Raw genomic sequence first — 19,864 nt, 5'->3', positions numbered from 1 at the left:
AATTAATATTAAATAGTCATATCGACTCAAAAGCATAAGCCAGATCAAGACGGAAGAATAATAAAGATAATGCCGATCAATAGACCAGTATTATTAATAATGGCAATTAATAATTAATAATCAATTAAATAATGAAACATGAGTAAGCAATAATAAATCATAAGCATTATTATTTTGAATTAAGCACTGAATAATATTATTGAAAAAAATAAAAGACATACATGTAATCTGTTGAACACATGTTTTCAAGGTAAAATTATTTACGTATGTAGGTGATTTATTTGTAGGGAAAAACAATTTTTTCAGGAGGAAGTAATTCAAGTTAATTGCATTTTAGTCCAATCTACAGGTGAAAAGAAAAATATTCGATTGTTTTAATGTAAATTGGAATGGATTTTAATTTGTGAAAATGTTTGCAAATTGGTGAATATTCACAAACTTTTAGATCTCAAGTACTTTGCTGGTAGTATTAGTATAATGATAGTAACTGGAAATTAGTTAACTTAGACTAATCTAAGTATCCTACGTAGTCAGGAAGATTATAAAACACTATAAATCGTCTTGTCACATTAATTTAGCATAATAACTCTACTCCAAAATATTTATATCCTCCACTTAATCATAATGTCAGCAAAATATTCAAAAAGGTCCAAACCCCTTCATTAAGAAAATCCTCAACTTTTTGTTTACAATCAAATTTTCCTCCTTTCCTTCATTTCTGTTTCACAATTGTGCTTTAGATATAATCGTTTTTTTTTTGCAACAAAAATTAACCGATAAAAAAACAAGTAATTTTCCACATTAAAAGATATACGAGCAAATAATTATTTTTTTGTGCTCCGAAAAAACAAAAAAATCTCATTTCATCACCCATCATCGGTTCAATTAAAAAAAAAATTAATTACCACTAGTCAAGAATGAATGAATAGACGGTGAATGAATGATTTCTATTTGATCATGACGAAGATGAGTGGTATCGTGTAAAGTAGAATTCCGAATATACCAAGAAGTAAAGACACAAGTTAGGCCTATTCACCTGATGAGAATAAACTGAAAGGTATGAAAGCAAAGAAGAGAAGAACAGAGAAAGGGGAATTAAAGACTACTCTCGCGCTTGTGGATCAGCAAGTATGTTAAGAGAAACGTGGGTTGACGAGTGTAAGAGAGAAAGGAGGAATGAAGAAAGGAATCAGAGCCAAGTGGTGGAAGGTATGGAAGTGAAATTATTGCGCATGCTCAGTGATAATATTTAGAGGATAGCATATCACCCTGGAGCGTTCGTGGGGAACCGGACAGAGCTGGCTCGTTGGCCTCAGCGTATTTCTCTCTTTCTCGTCGCGTGTGTATTGCAAGGGTAGTATTCGAGTCATCCAGGACTCTCAAACGCGACGTCTATACAATCGCAACAAGCCAACGTGCGTCGTGGGCGTTGTAAACAATCATCATTTACTCTGGAAAATTATCAAAATTTATTGCTAAATTTATAGATGACGACTAAATAACATTTGTGACAACTAACAATCATCAGACTAAGTTGCCTAAGGCTAATAAACGTTCAAATAAACTGTTGCGCGTGTATATCCTTTGATCAACTCTGCCGACCTGGAAAGTAAATTAATACATTTCTCTAAGGGTAAGTCTCTTATTTCCTTCTTTTACTCAATTATATTCTCTTTCTGACACTCCATTAATTATTTTTCAAATTTCATGTTTCATTTTTTCTCTTCATTATTTGGTTATTTTAACAGTGTTGTTTACTTTTTACAATTATCATGACAAGTATAAATACCTTTTTTTTCTTGTTATTTGTATTAAAAAAAAAAAAAAATATTCAGTGGGAATTGCATAGTTGTTGAACAACTTGACGAAAAAATGTTGTTCTTTAAGGAAAAAATGTAAATAAAAATGACTATGAAAATATTATTTTCAAGAAAATATTTTTGCTGTACTGAATAATAATAAAGTTCTTTTTTTTCTCCTTTTGGTTTTAATTACCGTGTAAGACAAAAAAAAATGTATCAAGTTTTTCATTGGTGACAAGTTGGATAGTACTTTTAATAAAAAAAAGTAAAATTAAAAAGCACTTGTATGTTTTTTTTTCTTTGATACTTTTAATGAAAATTGTTAGAAAAATCTTTTTTTTTTTTATAATTATCATAAATTTCCGAATGTTATTTATTTTTCAAACGTTGTTTTTGTTTGTGGAAAGCCACAAGTAGAGAATTACCTCAACAAAACAAAAATTTTTATGCTAATATGTGTAGAATAAAATTTCTTTCATTTATGATGTATTTAATTAAAAACCATTTCATAGTGTAAAACATGAGTAGAAAACAAAATATACGAGATATTCAAATGGTTTTAATACGTATTAAGACAAGAATGAGATACACATTGTTATAATTAAAATTTTAATTTTTTTTTTTCATCAGATAACCGTAATTAAAACTTTTTGCTTTATTAAATTTTCTCATTAACTAGTTTATATTAAATAACGTCAAGAGTCATTGTAATGTTAGATCTATAGTTGAGGTTTAATAATTGAGTATTTGAATAAAAGCAATTGAAATATTTGTGGTTACTTCTAAAAGCTTCAACTCTTAATTTTTGTGTTATCAAATTTAATTCATAACATTTTTAAAATATTTAAAAAATTTTATGTATCAAATTGAAAAATATTTTCAGGATTTTAAACATTCAAGAGGAATTCTTTTGAATGATCTTTTTAATCATTCTCTAATATTTTTGACATTTCAATAAATTTTCCCCCGTCGTAGAATTTTTATACAATAACTCTAACCGTGTACATCCATAAAATTTATTTTCATGGATTCAATAGAAAAGCTTTATGTACTTTAAAAATCACTATTTTTAATCTTAAGTAGAAAATTGATATTTTCAATTCAATCAATGCTTAAAAAAAGATCATTGTTTTCAATTTTCATTATGCTTTCTTTTCATTCATTTGAAAAAGAACAATAAACATCCAAAATGTTTTAGTGCATGACCAATTTTATTTTCAGTTACTTTTATAAGAGTATGAATAAAAAATAGACGTCCAATATATATACGTATTGTAAAGTAAACGTTTACTGTAGACAGATTCAATTTCTGTCATCTGTAGAATCTTTATAGTATTCCATAGATTGTTTTGCTATCGTTATATTTACTTTCTATTCATCTCTCAGGATAGGAATAGAAGATATGTATCACTCCATGCCGTATAAACGTCACAAAAATTGGCAAAGTGAGGTATTTATTTTGCACCGAACGTAATCTCAAAACACAGAATAATTTATATAATTGTTATATAGAAGAGAAAAAAAAAGAACTGAATTCTTCATTTCTCGTACTCATCTTCCTCGGCTGATTACTGATGATTCCTTTCTCTTCGACTTTGTGATAAAGAAAGTAAGTAGGTCGTATCGTTCCTCGAAAGAAAGAGCTATTAAAGCAGGGATTGTCAAAAGTAGCGACAAAAAAGATAGAAAATCACACTTTGAGGTCGAGAGATTAAGACGGGAAGAATTGTCATCATTCTAGCTGATTTTCTACCACCATCCTCTTCTTAATCATGATAATCGGTGTTACAATCACGCTTCTTTCATCCGATTGCGTTGGATGGTCATTTATCAAATATTAAGATCGAAATTTTTTTTAAAATAAAATATCCCTATTATGAAAACTGTCACAAATCTCTCGTTTTAAATAAAAACACCAATGGAGTTTTTCTACATTTGATTGTTAAAAAATAGAAGAATACAGGGCAAGACCGTTTTTTTTTTCTTTTTGGTAACTTGGTGAGGCAAAACAGACCCTCCGAAGCTGTTAATACGGAAGTTAACATTGATTTGAAAATACGCTTATCACTCAAATTACATTATTATGTATATAAGTTATTTTAAAATTCAAAAAGCCATCTTGCCCCGTATTCCCCTATTTATCTAGATCTCACTTGAAACGTTTTATTGAAAATAAAAGAACGTAATAAGTATGTTTAATTAATGTAATATATTTAGAATATTATATTTATTTGATGTGTAATTAATACATTAAAGAATTATAAAATTTTTATCATAAATAAGAATGAATCTAGTGTTATCAAAAATAGAGAAATATATTACCTCTTATATAACACTATATTAAAAAAAATTTATAATTTGGCTAGTGGACGTTTTTCCAAATAGACCTTGATGCTAGGAATATTTCGAATTTTTTCCACTAGTTTTGAAAGCTCTGGATGATCTTTGTTTACATCATATCCCAAACCACGAGACATATAGTCGGTAGAAGCAGCATACCACAAATCCGCAAAAGATAACTGATAAATACGAGAGAATATTAATGAGATATCAAATCATTACAAAGTTTGATTGATTGCGTTTTTAAAAAACAATTTTTAATTTAAAATATAAGAGAAATTTACCTTTCCATTTACAAAATAACCTCCGTTGTTTTTTACATGTTTTTCAAATTTATCGAGAAAAAATTCCTTCTTTTGCATTGCAATTTCTTTCAATCTCTTTTTTTGATTTGGCTCCTCTTCCCAAAAGTAAGCTGATAAAGCTTTTTTGCAAAATTATCTTGATAAGTATAAGTTTAAATCATACCTAGGTTGTAAACACCAACTTATCGCATGGATTTACGGTAGTCAAGTAACCGATTATCCACAGACAAATAAAATATAGATCAGCTTTAAATCCATGTGGTAAGCAATAGCATTTTTGTTATGCAACATACGATTGCATTACAAATTCCATTTAATTTATGAAAAATCGATCTTACGGTTTACCAAATCATCTATACTATAAGCAGCAGCATCAATTTCCATTGCTTCAACATCATCAGATCCATATAATTTAAATTTTTTGGCTAGAAAACGCATTATAGCCCTTGATTGATAATATCTTTTGCCATCGATCTCCAATATTGGCATTGTGCCAAGTGGCATAGCTATAATACAAATTAATATCAAGTACATGTACACATATATGTATATATCAATTAATAATATAATTAATCAAAAAAGAGCAACGTTACAACAGCACATGACATGACAGTGTTGTCATTGGAATAAAATACCTAATGTTTTCATCCAAGTTAATATAAAATTTGGATGAAATGGACTATAGTAACGCTATTACTTTTATACTTGATAATTTTTAGAATATTACAATAGAAATGAAATTCTTACTGGATTTAATTTTAGGCCATTCCTCAAAAGATATCCGAACATCTTCAAATTTAATTCCTCCATAATGTAATATGAAACGTATTGGTTCGCCTAAACCAGTAATATTGAAATAAGTCAACTTGTAATGTGACATCGTTGAGTATTTTTTTGTTAACTAAAAAAATCAAGCGATAAATAACAAATTAGATATTATTGAGACTTTGAAATCACTCTAAAATTAGAATAGTTAAACTTAAGTTTTTACTTTTTAATTCAAAGCAAAAAGAGATACCTTAACCCGAGACTGGTCACCAAACGCGACTTAATGACTTTGGTAAAGTGATGAGGGATTCACCGCAATGCTTTTCTAGGTGCGATGTTGCCTGATCACAAGTCTTCGCATAAGCATAAGGAATCAAAAAGAGGAGATTTATACTCAAAGACGGCAGCATTGCAAGAGAAAATCTACTAACGACTGTGGTCAAGTGATAAGAATAGTCCCATAAATCCATCACCTTTTTCTTTAAATGTTTTTTTACATACATTTTATGTTTTTAAACATGCTTGAAAAAATTATTTTAATATTCTAAAATGTTTGAAAAACAAACTCAAATTTTTCAAATTTTTTTAGCAAAAATTGTAAGTTTAATTAAAAAAATAGAATTAAGCACGACATCACGCTTATATGGTGACTAGTCTAGGGTTAATAGGAGATATATTTTACTACAAGAGTAAATTATATACTCTTGTACATATTTACTCTTTAGCATTTTACTGCACATTATGCAGAAGAACAAATTATAAAGAAATATTATTAATACTGATGTAGGATGCACCCTAGTTAAACTTACCCTGGAACATGATCCAGTTAGCCTTAATATTATTTCCAGTCAGGTTCATACTTAAAAAATGCTTCATTATACAAATAGAAAAACAGATTAATTAAAGATAAACCAATTTGTTTTATCATGATTAGTGATTTTTTGATGTTGCATCATTTTTGTAAATAGTCAAATTGCATTCAATGAGGTAATTTATTCTTACTGATCAAAAATTTCTATTATCAGTATATCGGCTAATAACATCACTACATCATTGATAAGATAAGATATTGAAATAATCTATTACGATATTGATACTAAAATAGGTCTAAAAATTTTGCAATAGTTGTCTGTTGGTTTAATTCCTCGTTTTGCTGTTCGACTTTTATCAACCTAATAAATCTCCTCAGTGACAGCAATCTCATTTACATATCCTAATCCTCTTACTTATTCTCTAAGCATCAATATCCGTATTTATTTTCAAGTTTTTATTTATTGTCAAACATATAAAATATATACATACAGATAAATAAATAAGATACATTTTTGTTTATCTACTTTATTTATTCTGTTTATATTTTCACTTTCGTTCATTCAATTTTCTACTTTCATCGTTAAAATTAGTTTATAAAAAATAAAATTATTTTATTATTTCTTCCCAATAATAATGACATCATAAATGAGATTATAAATAATGAAAAAGGTTACATAAAAAGTCGATTTTAAATAATTACAGTTGGTTTTTAGAGAAAATTCAATTATCTTCTGACAATTTTATTAATAAATGTTATGAATTTGTGTAATAAAATATGATGTTTGAAGGGTTTGATAATAACAAGTTGGTTTAAGTTTTTAGATAATCTAATAAACGTCAAAAGTTGATGCTTTTAATAAAGCTCAAAGTAAAAGTACTTATGTATATGCATGAAGTACCGGCACATATTTGTGAAAGTAAATTAAGTTCATGTAACAGCTGCAGAAATAAAGGGTTATCACCACTCGAACCTTGACAGTAAAAGGTCAAAGACACACGTAAAATTGTAAAAGGTTGTGTAACGTACTTACAAAGCTTTATGAATTTAATTAAGATAGGAAAAGGGTTTGTTAGATCAATTGAGAAGTACCAAGTTCATTTTTGCATTAAGTGTAAACCTATTAAAACAATAGTATTATCGTTTTATTTTATTCAGAGAAAAGAATTCATTTTTTAAATAATAGTTTTATTTGACGAGATTACTATGTTGCACCTAATAAAGATGTTCAGTGAGCTTAGTAGGCCAAAAAAACAGTTCAATTGGGTCAATCTAGAATTTCACAAAGTGGTTGGAGCTTCTTAAGACCTTCTTTCTCATTTCTTATGAAAAAACCCTGGATTTCAGAGTTTTTTTAAAACTTACATCTGAATACGAATTCATATGAAATTGTGGAATAGTAGAGATGAAGATAGGATTATGGTCCAGTCTTTAATATGGTCCATTCGTTTATTATGCGAGCACGGTGGGTCTTTTATCAGCTCACCCACAAATATTTTGAAGAATAACTTCTTGGTAATTAACAGAAAGTTTAAAAAGTGACAATTGATGACAATTTAACAGAGTAAAATATAATCGAATAAAAACAACAAGTGACCCATAATCCGACCTTATCTTCTATCTATTTTTTAAGAGAATTTATTGAAAAACTTATTAACAAATTTGTTTTAGTTTTTTTTTGAAAAATTTATCCCAGCTGATGATATTAATATAATCAATGAAATTAATTAATTTTTATACAAACGAGATAATCGCCATTGGATTTTTAGATTCTTCTATTTTTTATGTTCAAGTAAATACAGTTTTTAGTATGAAATAAATATTGAAAAAATTGATTGATAAATAATCATTAAGTTAAAGGATTAGTATAAAATTTTTCAAATATTTTATAAGCTCATAAATGCAAATAAAAGGCTGTGAAGAATGATTATCCATACTTATTGAAAGTATTTTACTCGAATTTCATAAATTTCCTTGAGCTATTCAATTTCATCTTTGTTGTTTTTGTTTAAAATTACTCCAACATTACTATAATTAAAAGAAAATAAAATTGGATCATCAATTACTGCTAGATAAAGCATGAAACCCACAATAATTTTTTTTTTTCATTTTAATCTATTAACACTTATGGGAAAAAATTCCATTTAATCATTTTACATCAATTAAATAATATTAATAACAAAATATCTATTCGTTGTTAAAAGCTTTGTACCACAAGCGATAAAATAAAAGCAAAATGGATAAAATTCTTGTTGCCTTTGTTAAGATAATATTATTTCATTAAAGTATATTAAAGAAAGTGATGAATAGTGTCCCATTCAAATCAATCTTTTCTTATTTTCCTCTGCAGATCGATCGTTTATTTATTTTATACTCACACTTACATTCTCATGGCCTTTCTATTACTTCCTATTCTTCCCTTTCATCCGCTTTCTTTGATTAAAAAAATTTATGGTAAGAATTGTCGACTTAAGTGAAAGAGGAATATATATCGTCAGACATTACATTAAGTAGTAGAGTAACAGTTGTCAGGGGCATTTCTTCAGTGCAACTAAAACAAAAGAAATAACGTAGAATTCGTAAATATTTTTCTTGTCTAAATTTTTTTCAACCGGAAAGAAGGGAGAATAATAATGAATAGTTCACTTTAAGCATCAGCATTTCTCTTGCTAATGAAGTCAACTATAATTAAAGTAGTGTATTTTTATTGAAAAACGTTAAAAGTCAAAAGTAAGATTGAAAAAATTGACAGGATAATTTATAAGGTGGATAAAAAAAAATAACATTACTTAGATTAGAATAAAAACAGATCGAGGTCATTTCCTGTTTTTGAATTTAGGGCAAAGTTGATAACCAACTATACAGATTCATGGCGACTTGCAGCCGGCCAACTTGGGACTTGGTTTCTATGCGGTCATTGCTCTACTTTAGAATCTGTAATACGAGCGAACAAGCATGCCAAATAAATGTCCTGGTCAATAACCGTATGAATATACGGGGGTTTACTAAGAAATTATGTTTAAGGAAAACGCCAGTAAATTTACCATCAATTTAATGAATAAATAAATGTATGAATATTAAGTTAAGGTAAGTTTAACTGACGGAAATAAGAATGAATTTTCAATTTAAAATTTACTATAAAAACAAATAACATATTATTTGTATCAAATAATTCTAAATTACTTATTTAAAAAATAACTTTACCATTTATTTTTATTTATTCATTTCAAAAATCTTGTTTTTTAATATTACAATGTAAATTGGAGAAACATTTATCATTACAACTTAATACATCAAATAAAATTTTTTGTTAAGTTAAATATAAATTTGATGTAAATATCTAAAGCCTGAAGATTCATCTTCATTGTGATAGTCTATCTTTCATTAACCCTTGGGTTAACATCACCCCTAGACTAATTTCTAGTTACATCAGATTAACGTATTATCAGATATCGAGTCAAGATAAAAGATAAGGTTACTCAATCAGTATATAATACGATTCTTATAAAAGCTTTAACATGTTATCTAATAATAATAATAATCCAAGCTGCATTCTACGAAATTCGCTTCAGGAATAGATAATAAATTTCAAGTTTTATAAAGATATTTTTATCATAATCATATGCATGGAAATACAAAAAAAAATACACAATGATAATGTCTTAACTTTATCACTCGTTGGAGAGCTCAAATGAAAATGGCAGTTTGCAACAGTTATTATAACAATATGAGCTATCTTGTAGTTTCTGTCAGAACTTTAAATCAAAATTTTATAGGGATTATAAACTTTTCAAACTTGGAAAGCAATTCATTTTATATCGTTAACAAAAAAAATGACTAGATATATATACATGTATAGTCATAGACAGCAAATACATTGGAAAAATATTACAAAAGAAATAAATAAAAAACGATCTGTCTAGTGACGTCGATAGGTCAGAATAAAAGAAATTTCCAGGAGTCAATGAGCTACAGGTTATTCACTGCATAAAAATCAATTTTATTGTTGTCCAACTCATGAATTCATTAAAAAAATTATCTTTTGTTCAGACAAATATTTTATTCATAAAAAGCTATCCATTTTCCATTTCATTTTCACATAAATTGTAGTTTAAAAAAACAGGGATGATAAATATATCTTTGACCTAAAATCTATTGTTTATGTTCAGGTATTTGAATATATATATTCATTGCAAATTTTTATAAAGATACTACGATAAATAATGTTTAATAATTTGCATTTATTTAGAAAAATTGAACACCATTTGGCAACAATAGCAAAGTTCTAATTTAGCCTACTTTTCCCCCATATAATTTTAAACACACCTGCGCCAATCTTACATTATACATAAGTAGAGTGAACGTGTAAGAGGTAATTTTATGTTCGATTTCAGTAATCGTTTGGCTTCCGTCAGCCTGCTAATGGTTGCAATTAACATAATAAAAAATGTGTCACACTCACACTAGCATAAATAATACGATAATATCAACAAATGTATCAAACTAGTAGGGAACAAAGTTTTAGAAGAAAAAGTAATTTCCGTTACGCGACTTTTCCATTTCCGAAGATTCTATTTTTATGTTATCTAGCGCTAAATCAACGGAAATAAATACATGTCAAATAGCATTAAAATCATATACAGTTTAGTATATTAATGATTGCGTAGACATTTTACATTGAAAATCTTTATTAGGTAAATATCTTCAGGGTAAATTTGATTGGATAATTTCATAGATGATAAAGCATGATAAATTAGACATAGAGGAAGATTTTGCATGGTTCGATAAATTCAACAGAATGTTTGAATTACCCGCATCAAAAAAATTCAGGACGCGATAGATCATTGATTTTATCACAGACTTTAATGCTGATGTTTCCACTACTAACCATCCATTACAACTAAATTCCATTAATCGCTTTACATTATCGTAACTTGACTAACCTCATATCGATGCAATATGTTTAAAGCCTTAATTGTTAATTAGCCCACCTGTTGCGATGGATTTTATCATGTATCTCCTATTTGTAAACTAGTTTAGGATTTAATTGAAAAACGGGTTTTAATAATCACTTTTAACGATGCAAGGAAAATTAACTTACATTAGTATCTAATATTGGTTGATGTCATGACACGGCTTTTACCTTGGAAATTTAATCATTCAAGACATTTTTAAAAATAAAGTTTTGATCATGAATCCAAGATCCTTAAATACATAATAGAGTATAACACAAATGTTGAACAAAAAAATTTTTTCACACAATTTGCTCTGTAACTTTATTTTATTGTGTATTATAAAATTTGTAATGTATATATAGAATAGCCAATTTTCGTTAATTTATTTGTCATATTAAGGTTGATACATAAAATCTTAACACTAAAAAGTCACTATCAGACATAAACATTAGCGTAGTAAGAAAAAAAATATTAAAAATAATTTTATACTACCCTTGCGGTTTCTATCATCCGCAAAATTATGGTAGAAAAGCAGTAAAAAATATCAGCAATGTCTTGCAATATTGCAAAGATAAATCATAAGTGAAGAAGAATATTTTACAACTAAAATTATGAATGTTCTTAAAAATAATGATGTCATTACTCTGTTTCATTTTTTATTGTCAACCTGTAAGTTATTTCAATTTTTTATTGTAATTGGAAAGAAACTTTATAGTTTAAGCTGTATCGCTATTATGAATTATTAGTATTTATGTAAAAGCCTACAATATTCATAACAGTGATGAAGATTGAAGAGATCCTTTAAGACGATAACATTAAAAAAGTTTGTTATGAATACCATCGTAAGCAACACTAATAAAAATCGATAAAATATATAATCTAATTTTTATTCAGAATTTAAATAATATTCTTTAATCAGATTATTTGCTTTTTTTTTGTTTTTATAAATAAGTTTCCAACTTAATGATACATAATTAATAATAAAAATTTATTGAAAACAGGCTTCTATAATTTTGTATAAACTCACGAAAAATTAATGAACAAGTTTCATGGAAAAATTTGTCCTTCATTAAAACTTTCTAAGAAAAATATTAATTAAAACTTTGGTATACACGAAGGAAGAAAGATCAAATCTAAAAGATACTTGAAAAAAAAAATGATTTAATTATCAATTTTCAAGTGCAAATGGAATATCAGTGGTACGTTTGTTTTAGAAAATTCATCCATTATTTACATAGTAAATATTAAATCTATGATAAATATTCAAAAGTAGTTCATTCGTAAAATAATTCACAACTCAATTTAAAATTCTATTTTACCAATATCCGGCTTTCTAGCAATTTCATTTTTTATACGAATTGAAAGGAATGCTTCCATATCTTATCTCAAATTTTATGATGATTCCTTAGAACGTCAGCATTTTTATTTTCATAATATTTAAATCACTCATGACAGCATAGAGGATTAAAACAGTTGAAACGAAAACAGTTTTTGAAAAATATGTTCAATATTAAAACCGATGAATAAAAATCACAACCTATGAATTTGTATACTTTAAAAATTACTCATGACCTGAAAAGTGATGAATAAACTCAGTTCTATCACCTTCAACTCTACCTTTCGTTGTGAATGTTATTTCAATAATAAAAAGTGAATGACAATCATCAGTATTCTAAAACTGATAATAATTGACAACTGCTTTTTTTTTAATTTAAAATCATTTTCATCAGAGTCATTTTCTGTACAATCATATTTTACTCAGAAATTACGAGTGAATGCACCTATAAATTCTTGAATATAAAACGCAATTGTTACGTTAAAAATACATGAAAAATTACAGTGGGTGATTTATTGTTTGAAACAAGCTAACGAAAAATGTATAAAAAAAAACTGCAGCAAACTTTGAACAAAGAGTTTTTAACAAAATAACATTTTATAGCACACATTAAAAATGTTAGAAATGATAAATTTCTCTCGATGTCAAAAATATGAGAGTTTTTCTAGCTTCCTCTGAATTCCAATTCAATGAATATTCAATGTTTTGTCACTGCAATTCTACTTTTCAATTAAATGAAATTGCATTAAATATCAAGTTGTCAAAATTGTGCCATTTTTTTGGAATTTTAAAAATAGATTTTATTAAACTTTAAAAATATCAGTGCTCTTCAATGGTCTGAGTACAACCCGAAAGGTCCACACTACTAACTTCCCAGTGAAAAGAATGTTAAAATTTAGCTAGTTCACCATTTCTTCCAGTTTCCTGATTCTGCATAAAAATGGCTCGACCGATTTTGCTAAAAACCTAATCAGTTCAAAATTCCGTAATTACCTGTCGAATGCAATTGGTTCCACGTCGATATCATTTTTTTCTCGAGATAATTGAGGCGAAAAATAATTCCGAACGCACATACGAACATACGCAAAATTCAAGATTCGCAAAATCAGATCCAGTATAATAACTTCCCACTGGGAAGTTAAAAAATTGTTTGAAGAACTAATATTTGACCATATTTATTTGTTAAACATTTAATTTCAGTAATACCTAGACTGTTCATACTGTTGCAATAATTCGGCTGTTCAATTTAGTCATATTGAATGTAAATTTATGGTAAAAAATTAATGATCAATTTCGAACAATTTGTCCCTTACTAGGTTTTGATAGTAAAGAAATTAATTTTTCTACTTCATTATTGTATTTATGATTGTAATTCAACTAAATTACTTTTCATTGCGACTCTAAATGAAAATTGTTCATTAAAAATTTAATTATGTAATTTTAAAATGAAATAATTAAAATTTGTTATAATTATTGTGAAATGCAATTATTACTAGAATATCATAATTTTACATATTCGTTATTAATTCAAAAAAACGAGCGTCATTAATAATTCATTAGCTTCGTTTATTTTATTAAATGTCATAGTAAATAATAATTGTCTACAGTTTTACATCTGCCTTATATATCAGTCATAAAGTCATGGCATCTAATATATAATATACCTATGCTAATAAGTAAAATAGACATTTTTCATAGCAAATGTCGTATTATTTTTTTTTTTCTTCTGAATACCATAAAACTTCTTTCTTACCGTATTTCACTTCTCTACTTTCTTTATATAAACTCTACAGCTTAGAGTTCATCTTTCTGACTTCATATATAAGCAACACGATACTCTAATTTCACTAATCCCTATATACGTTTCCTCATGATTGGATTTTTTTTCTCCAGTGCAATATAATTGTGGAGCTCCTATCACCATTTACTACTGGCATCACTGCAGAAGATGAAGAGCAGACATCAATTTCGCAGGAGATTCAGTCTCCAACCATCATCTTCTCTCAAGGAGGAGAAAGAAGATGGACCAACCAAAAATATAAGGTTAGTAATACATATTTCTGCTGATACTTTTTCATCTAAAGTTATTAAAAAAAATCTTTTTATTTATGAATAGTTTTTTATGAAATCAAAGATATTAATTGACTAAGATTTGGTATCATATGATTAATTTTTTTATTGAATTGTAAATCTCATCAATTTTTCACATGAAATCCATTATGAAATAAACTTTCTCATAATCGAGCAGAAATGCATTATTAATTTCAAATTCTTCTAAAGTTCAAAGAACCAGTTTTTACCACTTAATTATCCATAAGATCATAGTAATTTTATGAGTAATAGAGTATCTGAGTAATTTTTTTATCATTCTTGTCATTTATATTTCAACTTAAATTACTTAAGATGAATAAACTCAATCATAACTCTATTAAAAAATTTAAGAAAAAAATTTTTTAATCAAAACTTACTATTGAATCAATCAAAGTCTGTTTGATTCATGTTTCCGTAAAAAAGCTCACGATCCATGATATTATTGCATGTTTAATAATTACTAAAAAACATACATGTTTCGATCACTGTAAATTAATGAAATTAATGAAACTTTTTAGCCAATATAATCGATTGACCAACAGGTCTTATACGATATAGATCCAATGTTTACTGATAATTTTATTTATTATATGTACATTAGAATCATTTATAGTTTACCTAACATTAAATGTTCATCTTAAATTCAATTTAGAATATTTTGCTGATAATTTATAATTTCGCTGTCTGAAATGGTTCACTTTATTTTAGATTAATAAAATATGAATAATCTACATCAATTGATTTTACTTTCAAACAACATATGATTTTCAATCATTAATTAGTTTTTAATGAAATTCAGTTGACAAATTTTAATTCAATTCTATAATAATTAATTTTCGATTATTAAAATTCAGATAAAAATGTATAAAATAATCATCCAACTTTATAAGTTTAATAATAATATATTCATTAATTACAAAAATGAATTGATATTTTATTTGTACAGTATTCTTTTAATAATAAGAAATTTGTTAGTCTACACGCTTCAAATAATGCTTGTATTGCATAACAACAACGTAGTTAGTATTCAGTGAGGGTAGGTGATAATAATATAAAGAAAATGAGTAACGTGTACTGATTATGTAACAATACTCACACCTTAGGATAAACTTGACTATAATAAACAACATATTTCTATAGACACGTTATAAACATTATTACAAATTAATCTATAATACTATTTTCCTGTTTATGTATTAGAAAATTGATAAAAAATAATTAACTATAAATTCAGTCGAGTATGAATACAAGAAAAACATGAAGTAGAACTACTTTGATTTAATTACGACCACCTGGTGTGTTGTAATACTTGCTGTTGTTGTTTTAATTAATCAAAGTAAATTAACTTCTAGTTAATAAAGTTTTAGTTAAATATTCAATAAACATGTTTGAAAGACTCTTCAAATTTCTTTATTACAGGAATGAGAGGCTTTTGGAGTCAGAGAGTGACGAAAAGTCTCCAGATGCTCCAGCAAGATATAAGATAGTTGTAATGGGGGCAGCAAAAGTTGGAAAATCTTCAATAATCAATCAATTTCTATATAACACATTTTCACCCAAATATAAACGTACTGTCGAAGAAATGCATCGTGGTGATTTTAATGTTTCTGGAATTCAATTGACTTTGGACATTTTGGATACGTCAGGTTCATATGATTTTCCAGCAATGAGAGAATTATCTATCAAATCAGCAGATGCTTTTATCTTAGTCTATGACGTAAATGATGCTGAAACTTTTACTGAAGTGTCAGCATTAAGATCTCAGATACTTGCGAGCAAAGGAGCTGTGCCAATTGTTGTCGTTGGAAATAAGGTTGATCTGATAATGGATGACGATGCTGAATGTGATTCTCAAGTAAATTTGCTCACTCATTGTTTGTTATTTATCATTTTTATTTTATCTTAAAGTACTTGACGTTTAATGAACTTTGTCCATTAGTGAACTACTTGTCGATTTAAAGACAACTGTTAAATCATCTGAAAAAAACTAATATATAAAGTTTTATGATTAAAAGTTCAAAAGGTACATCCAAAACTGATTGTCATTCGAGAAAATGTAATCATTAGTTTCACAAAAAATTCGATTGTGTGAAACAAAGTTTAAATTATGTATAAAAAATTAGAGATTGCGAGGAGAAAATTTTTCTAATTACTTTTAAAAGAGAGTTAATTTTACAATCAAGTTACAAATTTATTTAACTTTTTTTTACTTTTAATGAATAAAAAACTTTTTTTATGAAATCTAAATTAATTCAAATTTGTTGTCTATTATAAAATAATATGAAAAATATTGAAAATTTAGATTAATTTAAATTTTCAAGCATTAGTGACCGGTAATAAATTGATTTTAATATTTTCAACTTCTCGTGATCTTTAAAAATGATTGTTATTCATAATTACTGATCATACGAAATTTTCTCCAATAAAATCATCAAATTATTATTAATTTCGATTCACTACTTGTCTATTACACGTTCATTAAATCAATATTGACGATAAATTCCTCTCACAAATTAAATTGATATTAACAGATAAATTATTATTCTTAATTTATTTACCATTTAATATTTGAACATCTATTATTTAATAATTGATAACAATCAACTCCATATAAAACACTATTAAAAATAAGCTTTTTTCAAGAAAATACATTTAAGTAATTTCCTTTAATGAAAAAACTGCAAATAAAATAAAATGAAGCTAATTTAATTAAATGTTCTTTTAGGTCAATGCCGAAAGAACAAGAGAACTTGTAGAGATCGAATGGGAGAATGGATTTGTTCAAGTATCAGCCAAAGATAATCTCAACATTTCACAGGTCTTCAAGGAGTTATTAGTCCAAGCCAAGGTCAAGTACAACTTAAGCCCTGCATTGAGACGACGAAGACGTCAATCATTACCTCCACCCCAGCACAACTCACGAACAAGTAGTGTTCATGTGCCATCACCTCAGCAGCTACAACATCTCCAACAGATTCGTGAACGTTCAGGAGGCAAAAGAAATTCGTGTATTCTTTCGTAAAATTGACATTGTTTATCAATTTATTTCTATTCTTAATCTTCCTCTAATACATCTTTCTATCATCCTTTCTTTTCAATCATTCCATGTATTGATGTACTTATATTAACCCCTTGACGTTCGAATAACACTGCTTTATTACCTAAGATGAATTAGATAAATATGAAAGAATATCATTCAATGGTATCGTACATTTTTGACAAATGTATGTATGTACATATGATTAACAGCTAAAGGATTATCAACTTTAAAAAGGTTGAAGAATGATAAAAGAAAATAACAAAGGAAAATATTTTAATCTTCTGTCAATCACACTAGTAGCACAATTTTTGTTCTGCTGATGATCGGCCTTAAATCTGACTATAACGTTGCAAAGACTTATCACCTAAAGCAAAATGTATTAAGAGCAGATTCAAGTATGTCTATTTTCAGGACAAAAATTTTGTTACAATAACATGTTCTAAGAAGTAATATATAAATAATTAATATGAAATTATTTTAAAATATTGAAAAAATATAATAAATCATAGTTACATCTTTATAAAAATGTCAAGTGTACTTTTCTGAAATCAAAGTTAATATAAATCTAATAGTAAATATTATATAACTGACGTCTTCTTACATAAATATGTCAGTTTCTAAACAACCATGTGGAGAAAATATTTCACTCTATTGATGTCAATATTTTAATGATAAATTTAAAAATCGTGAAATTATTTGTAATACTTATAATTAAAGAATAAAAAGAAATAATAATAATATTAAGAAAGATAACAATAATAAATGTAAGCTGATAAGTTTAAGAAAAATACACTTATGCCTTCTACGTTTCAATTCACGTTTCTATTTTATTTTTAAATCATTAACTAAAGCTGAATCAAACTCTGAAATAATGGCTAACTGAAATTTCAGAAATAAATCAAATGTGTACATAATATATAATACAATATATAACTATATATACTGTCATCAAGAGATACACTATAATAAAAAAATGTTCATTACACTTTATTGATCAATACATTATTGAACTCTCCTGGTTCTAAGCTCTATTTTTAATTAAGTTTTATTTACTTTATCCCGGAAAGACTTGATTCTTGTTCCATAGAAAATTTATTTATTTCTATTCTATGTTCTGGAAAATATATATTTAAGTGTATCGTTTTTAAGTAAAAAAAAATTGTAGATGAAAATCAAAGCTCTTAGAATTTTTAAGTTCTGGATATATCTATAATTTAGTCGAATATTATTACAATACAAGTATTGATGTTGATTTTACGTCAACGTGCGATTGACACACTGCTAAGAAGTGAAAAAAGAATGTCCACATTTGTAACATACGTTACAATATCGAACACTTTCTGACGTTTATCAATCGATATTTTATAACAAACAACTTCTACATCTACATAAACAATTAAAGAAAATTAAAAAATATTTCTATGTTCACATCATAATTATATTTTTTATTCATAAAAACACTACACTCAAAAAGTTTTATTGTTATATACATTTAGTTACACTGAGTAAAGCTTATGTATGATTAATCTCCAATCTCTAAGTTTGGAGTATCTCTAAGTTACATGAAATTTATTGACTGTGAATGAATACTAATAACAATTTTTTCATTTTATATTTCATTTCAATTTCTCACGTATTTAATCCAACAAAGCACGAATTTTATTAAAATTTTGAGTCACTTTTGTATTCATTCTGCTAGGTAAACTTCGAGGTCTACAAGAAGGAAGACGCAATAAATATTTTCGATTTTTGATAAATTTATTTGGAATCACAATCATTTTTAGATTCCTTATCATTTTGTAATATATGAAGCGTTCTATGAATAATACGAATGAGCTCATTATCAAACTAATAAAAATTATTATGAGTAATGGTTTAATATCATTTAAGTCGGCTTGTGAATATTACTCTTTATATTTCTGAAATTATATTTTTATTGTCGTTATTAATGTATAATAGATAATAGAAAATAAATATTAAAAAATTTCATATAATTACTGTAGGTAAAAATTACGTTCTGCTTTAATGAAGAACGTAATAAATGGTTTTTAAATCCATATTTCCATAAAACAATTATCCTAAAAAATAGACGTCAATGAGTACTTATTGAAAGGAAAATTAATTACCCTTACTACTGTGACATTACTTGAATTTTAGATTTCAATTGAACTCAGTTGTTGTGGAATCAATGATGTAGTAACAAAACATAATTTAATACCTTGTTTGATTAGTTGACAAACTTACTCTGAATTAATAAGTGAACAGTATGGACTTTTTGGTTGTAGAAAAATAAATAATAATAATAATAATAATAAAACGAATTTTCGGATGTTACTTGTAACGGCAGTTGAAATGTTTGAAATTTGAGTTATATGAAGTTGAAAATAATAATTACATTTTTTTTCTTTTACGTAGA

The 19,864-nt window shown here is 26.7% G+C and overlaps 2 protein-coding genes across 3 annotated transcripts; one reads left to right on the top strand and one right to left on the bottom strand.

Annotated features, from left to right (window-relative positions):
* Window positions 1–1,321: 1,321 nt before the first annotated feature.
* Window positions 1,322–18,074, top strand: LOC118074552 (ras-related protein Rap-2a). Its single transcript, XM_035095860.1, has 4 exons — window positions 1,322–1,633; window positions 14,211–14,360; window positions 15,828–16,263; window positions 17,134–18,074. Exons 2-4 carry the CDS (start codon window positions 14,266–14,268, stop codon window positions 17,428–17,430), a joined length of 828 nt encoding a protein of 275 aa, XP_034951751.1. The 5' UTR covers window positions 1,322–1,633; window positions 14,211–14,265; the 3' UTR covers window positions 17,431–18,074.
* LOC118074553 (glutathione S-transferase-like) lies at window positions 4,047–5,564 on the bottom strand. 2 transcript variants are annotated; one of them, XM_035095862.1, is made up of 5 exons: window positions 5,466–5,564; window positions 5,195–5,348; window positions 4,786–4,953; window positions 4,427–4,566; window positions 4,047–4,321 (listed from the first exon to the last, which is right to left on the bottom strand). In XM_035095862.1, the coding sequence occupies exons 2-5, from the start codon at window positions 5,325–5,327 to the stop codon at window positions 4,154–4,156; spliced, it is 609 nt and encodes a 202-aa protein (XP_034951753.1). In that variant the 5' UTR covers window positions 5,328–5,348; window positions 5,466–5,564; the 3' UTR covers window positions 4,047–4,153. The 2 variants fall into 2 exon arrangements, with proteins under 2 accessions (XP_034951753.1, XP_034951752.1); XM_035095861.1 differs by having other exon boundaries at window positions 5,439–5,552.
* Window positions 18,075–19,864: the final 1,790 nt, after the last annotated feature.

The sequence above is a fragment of the Chelonus insularis genome, unplaced genomic scaffold (assembly GCF_013357705.1).
Source record: "Chelonus insularis isolate UGA/USDA-ARS -01 unplaced genomic scaffold, ASM1335770v1 contig_135_pilon, whole genome shotgun sequence".
Taxonomy (NCBI): Eukaryota; Metazoa; Arthropoda; class Insecta; order Hymenoptera; family Braconidae; genus Chelonus; species Chelonus insularis.
This window is presented reverse-complemented; position numbering and strand designations above follow the sequence as displayed.

What these genes read in the sequence shown, in the direction of transcription:
- LOC118074553 (XM_035095862.1), bottom strand. Translation starts at nt 5,327, where the DNA reads ATGTCACATTACAAGTTGACTTATTTCAATATTACTGGTTTAGGCGAA. An exon ending in ATGGCCTAAAATTAAATCCA is followed by an intron (nt 4,954 to 5,194) that starts GTAAGAATTTCA and finishes TTTGTATTATAG; the next exon opens with CTATGCCACTTGGCACAATG. An exon ending in GTTATTTTGTAAATGGAAAG is followed by an intron (nt 4,322 to 4,426) that starts GTAAATTTCTCT and finishes CGTATTTATCAG; the next exon opens with TTATCTTTTGCGGATTTGTG.
- LOC118074552 (XM_035095860.1), top strand. Translation starts at nt 14,266, where the DNA reads ATGAAGAGCAGACATCAATTTCGCAGGAGATTCAGTCTCCAACCATCA. An exon ending in GGACCAACCAAAAATATAAG is followed by an intron (nt 14,361 to 15,827) that starts GTTAGTAATACA and finishes TCTTTATTACAG; the next exon opens with GAATGAGAGGCTTTTGGAGT. An exon ending in ATGCTGAATGTGATTCTCAA is followed by an intron (nt 16,264 to 17,133) that starts GTAAATTTGCTC and finishes ATGTTCTTTTAG; the next exon opens with GTCAATGCCGAAAGAACAAG.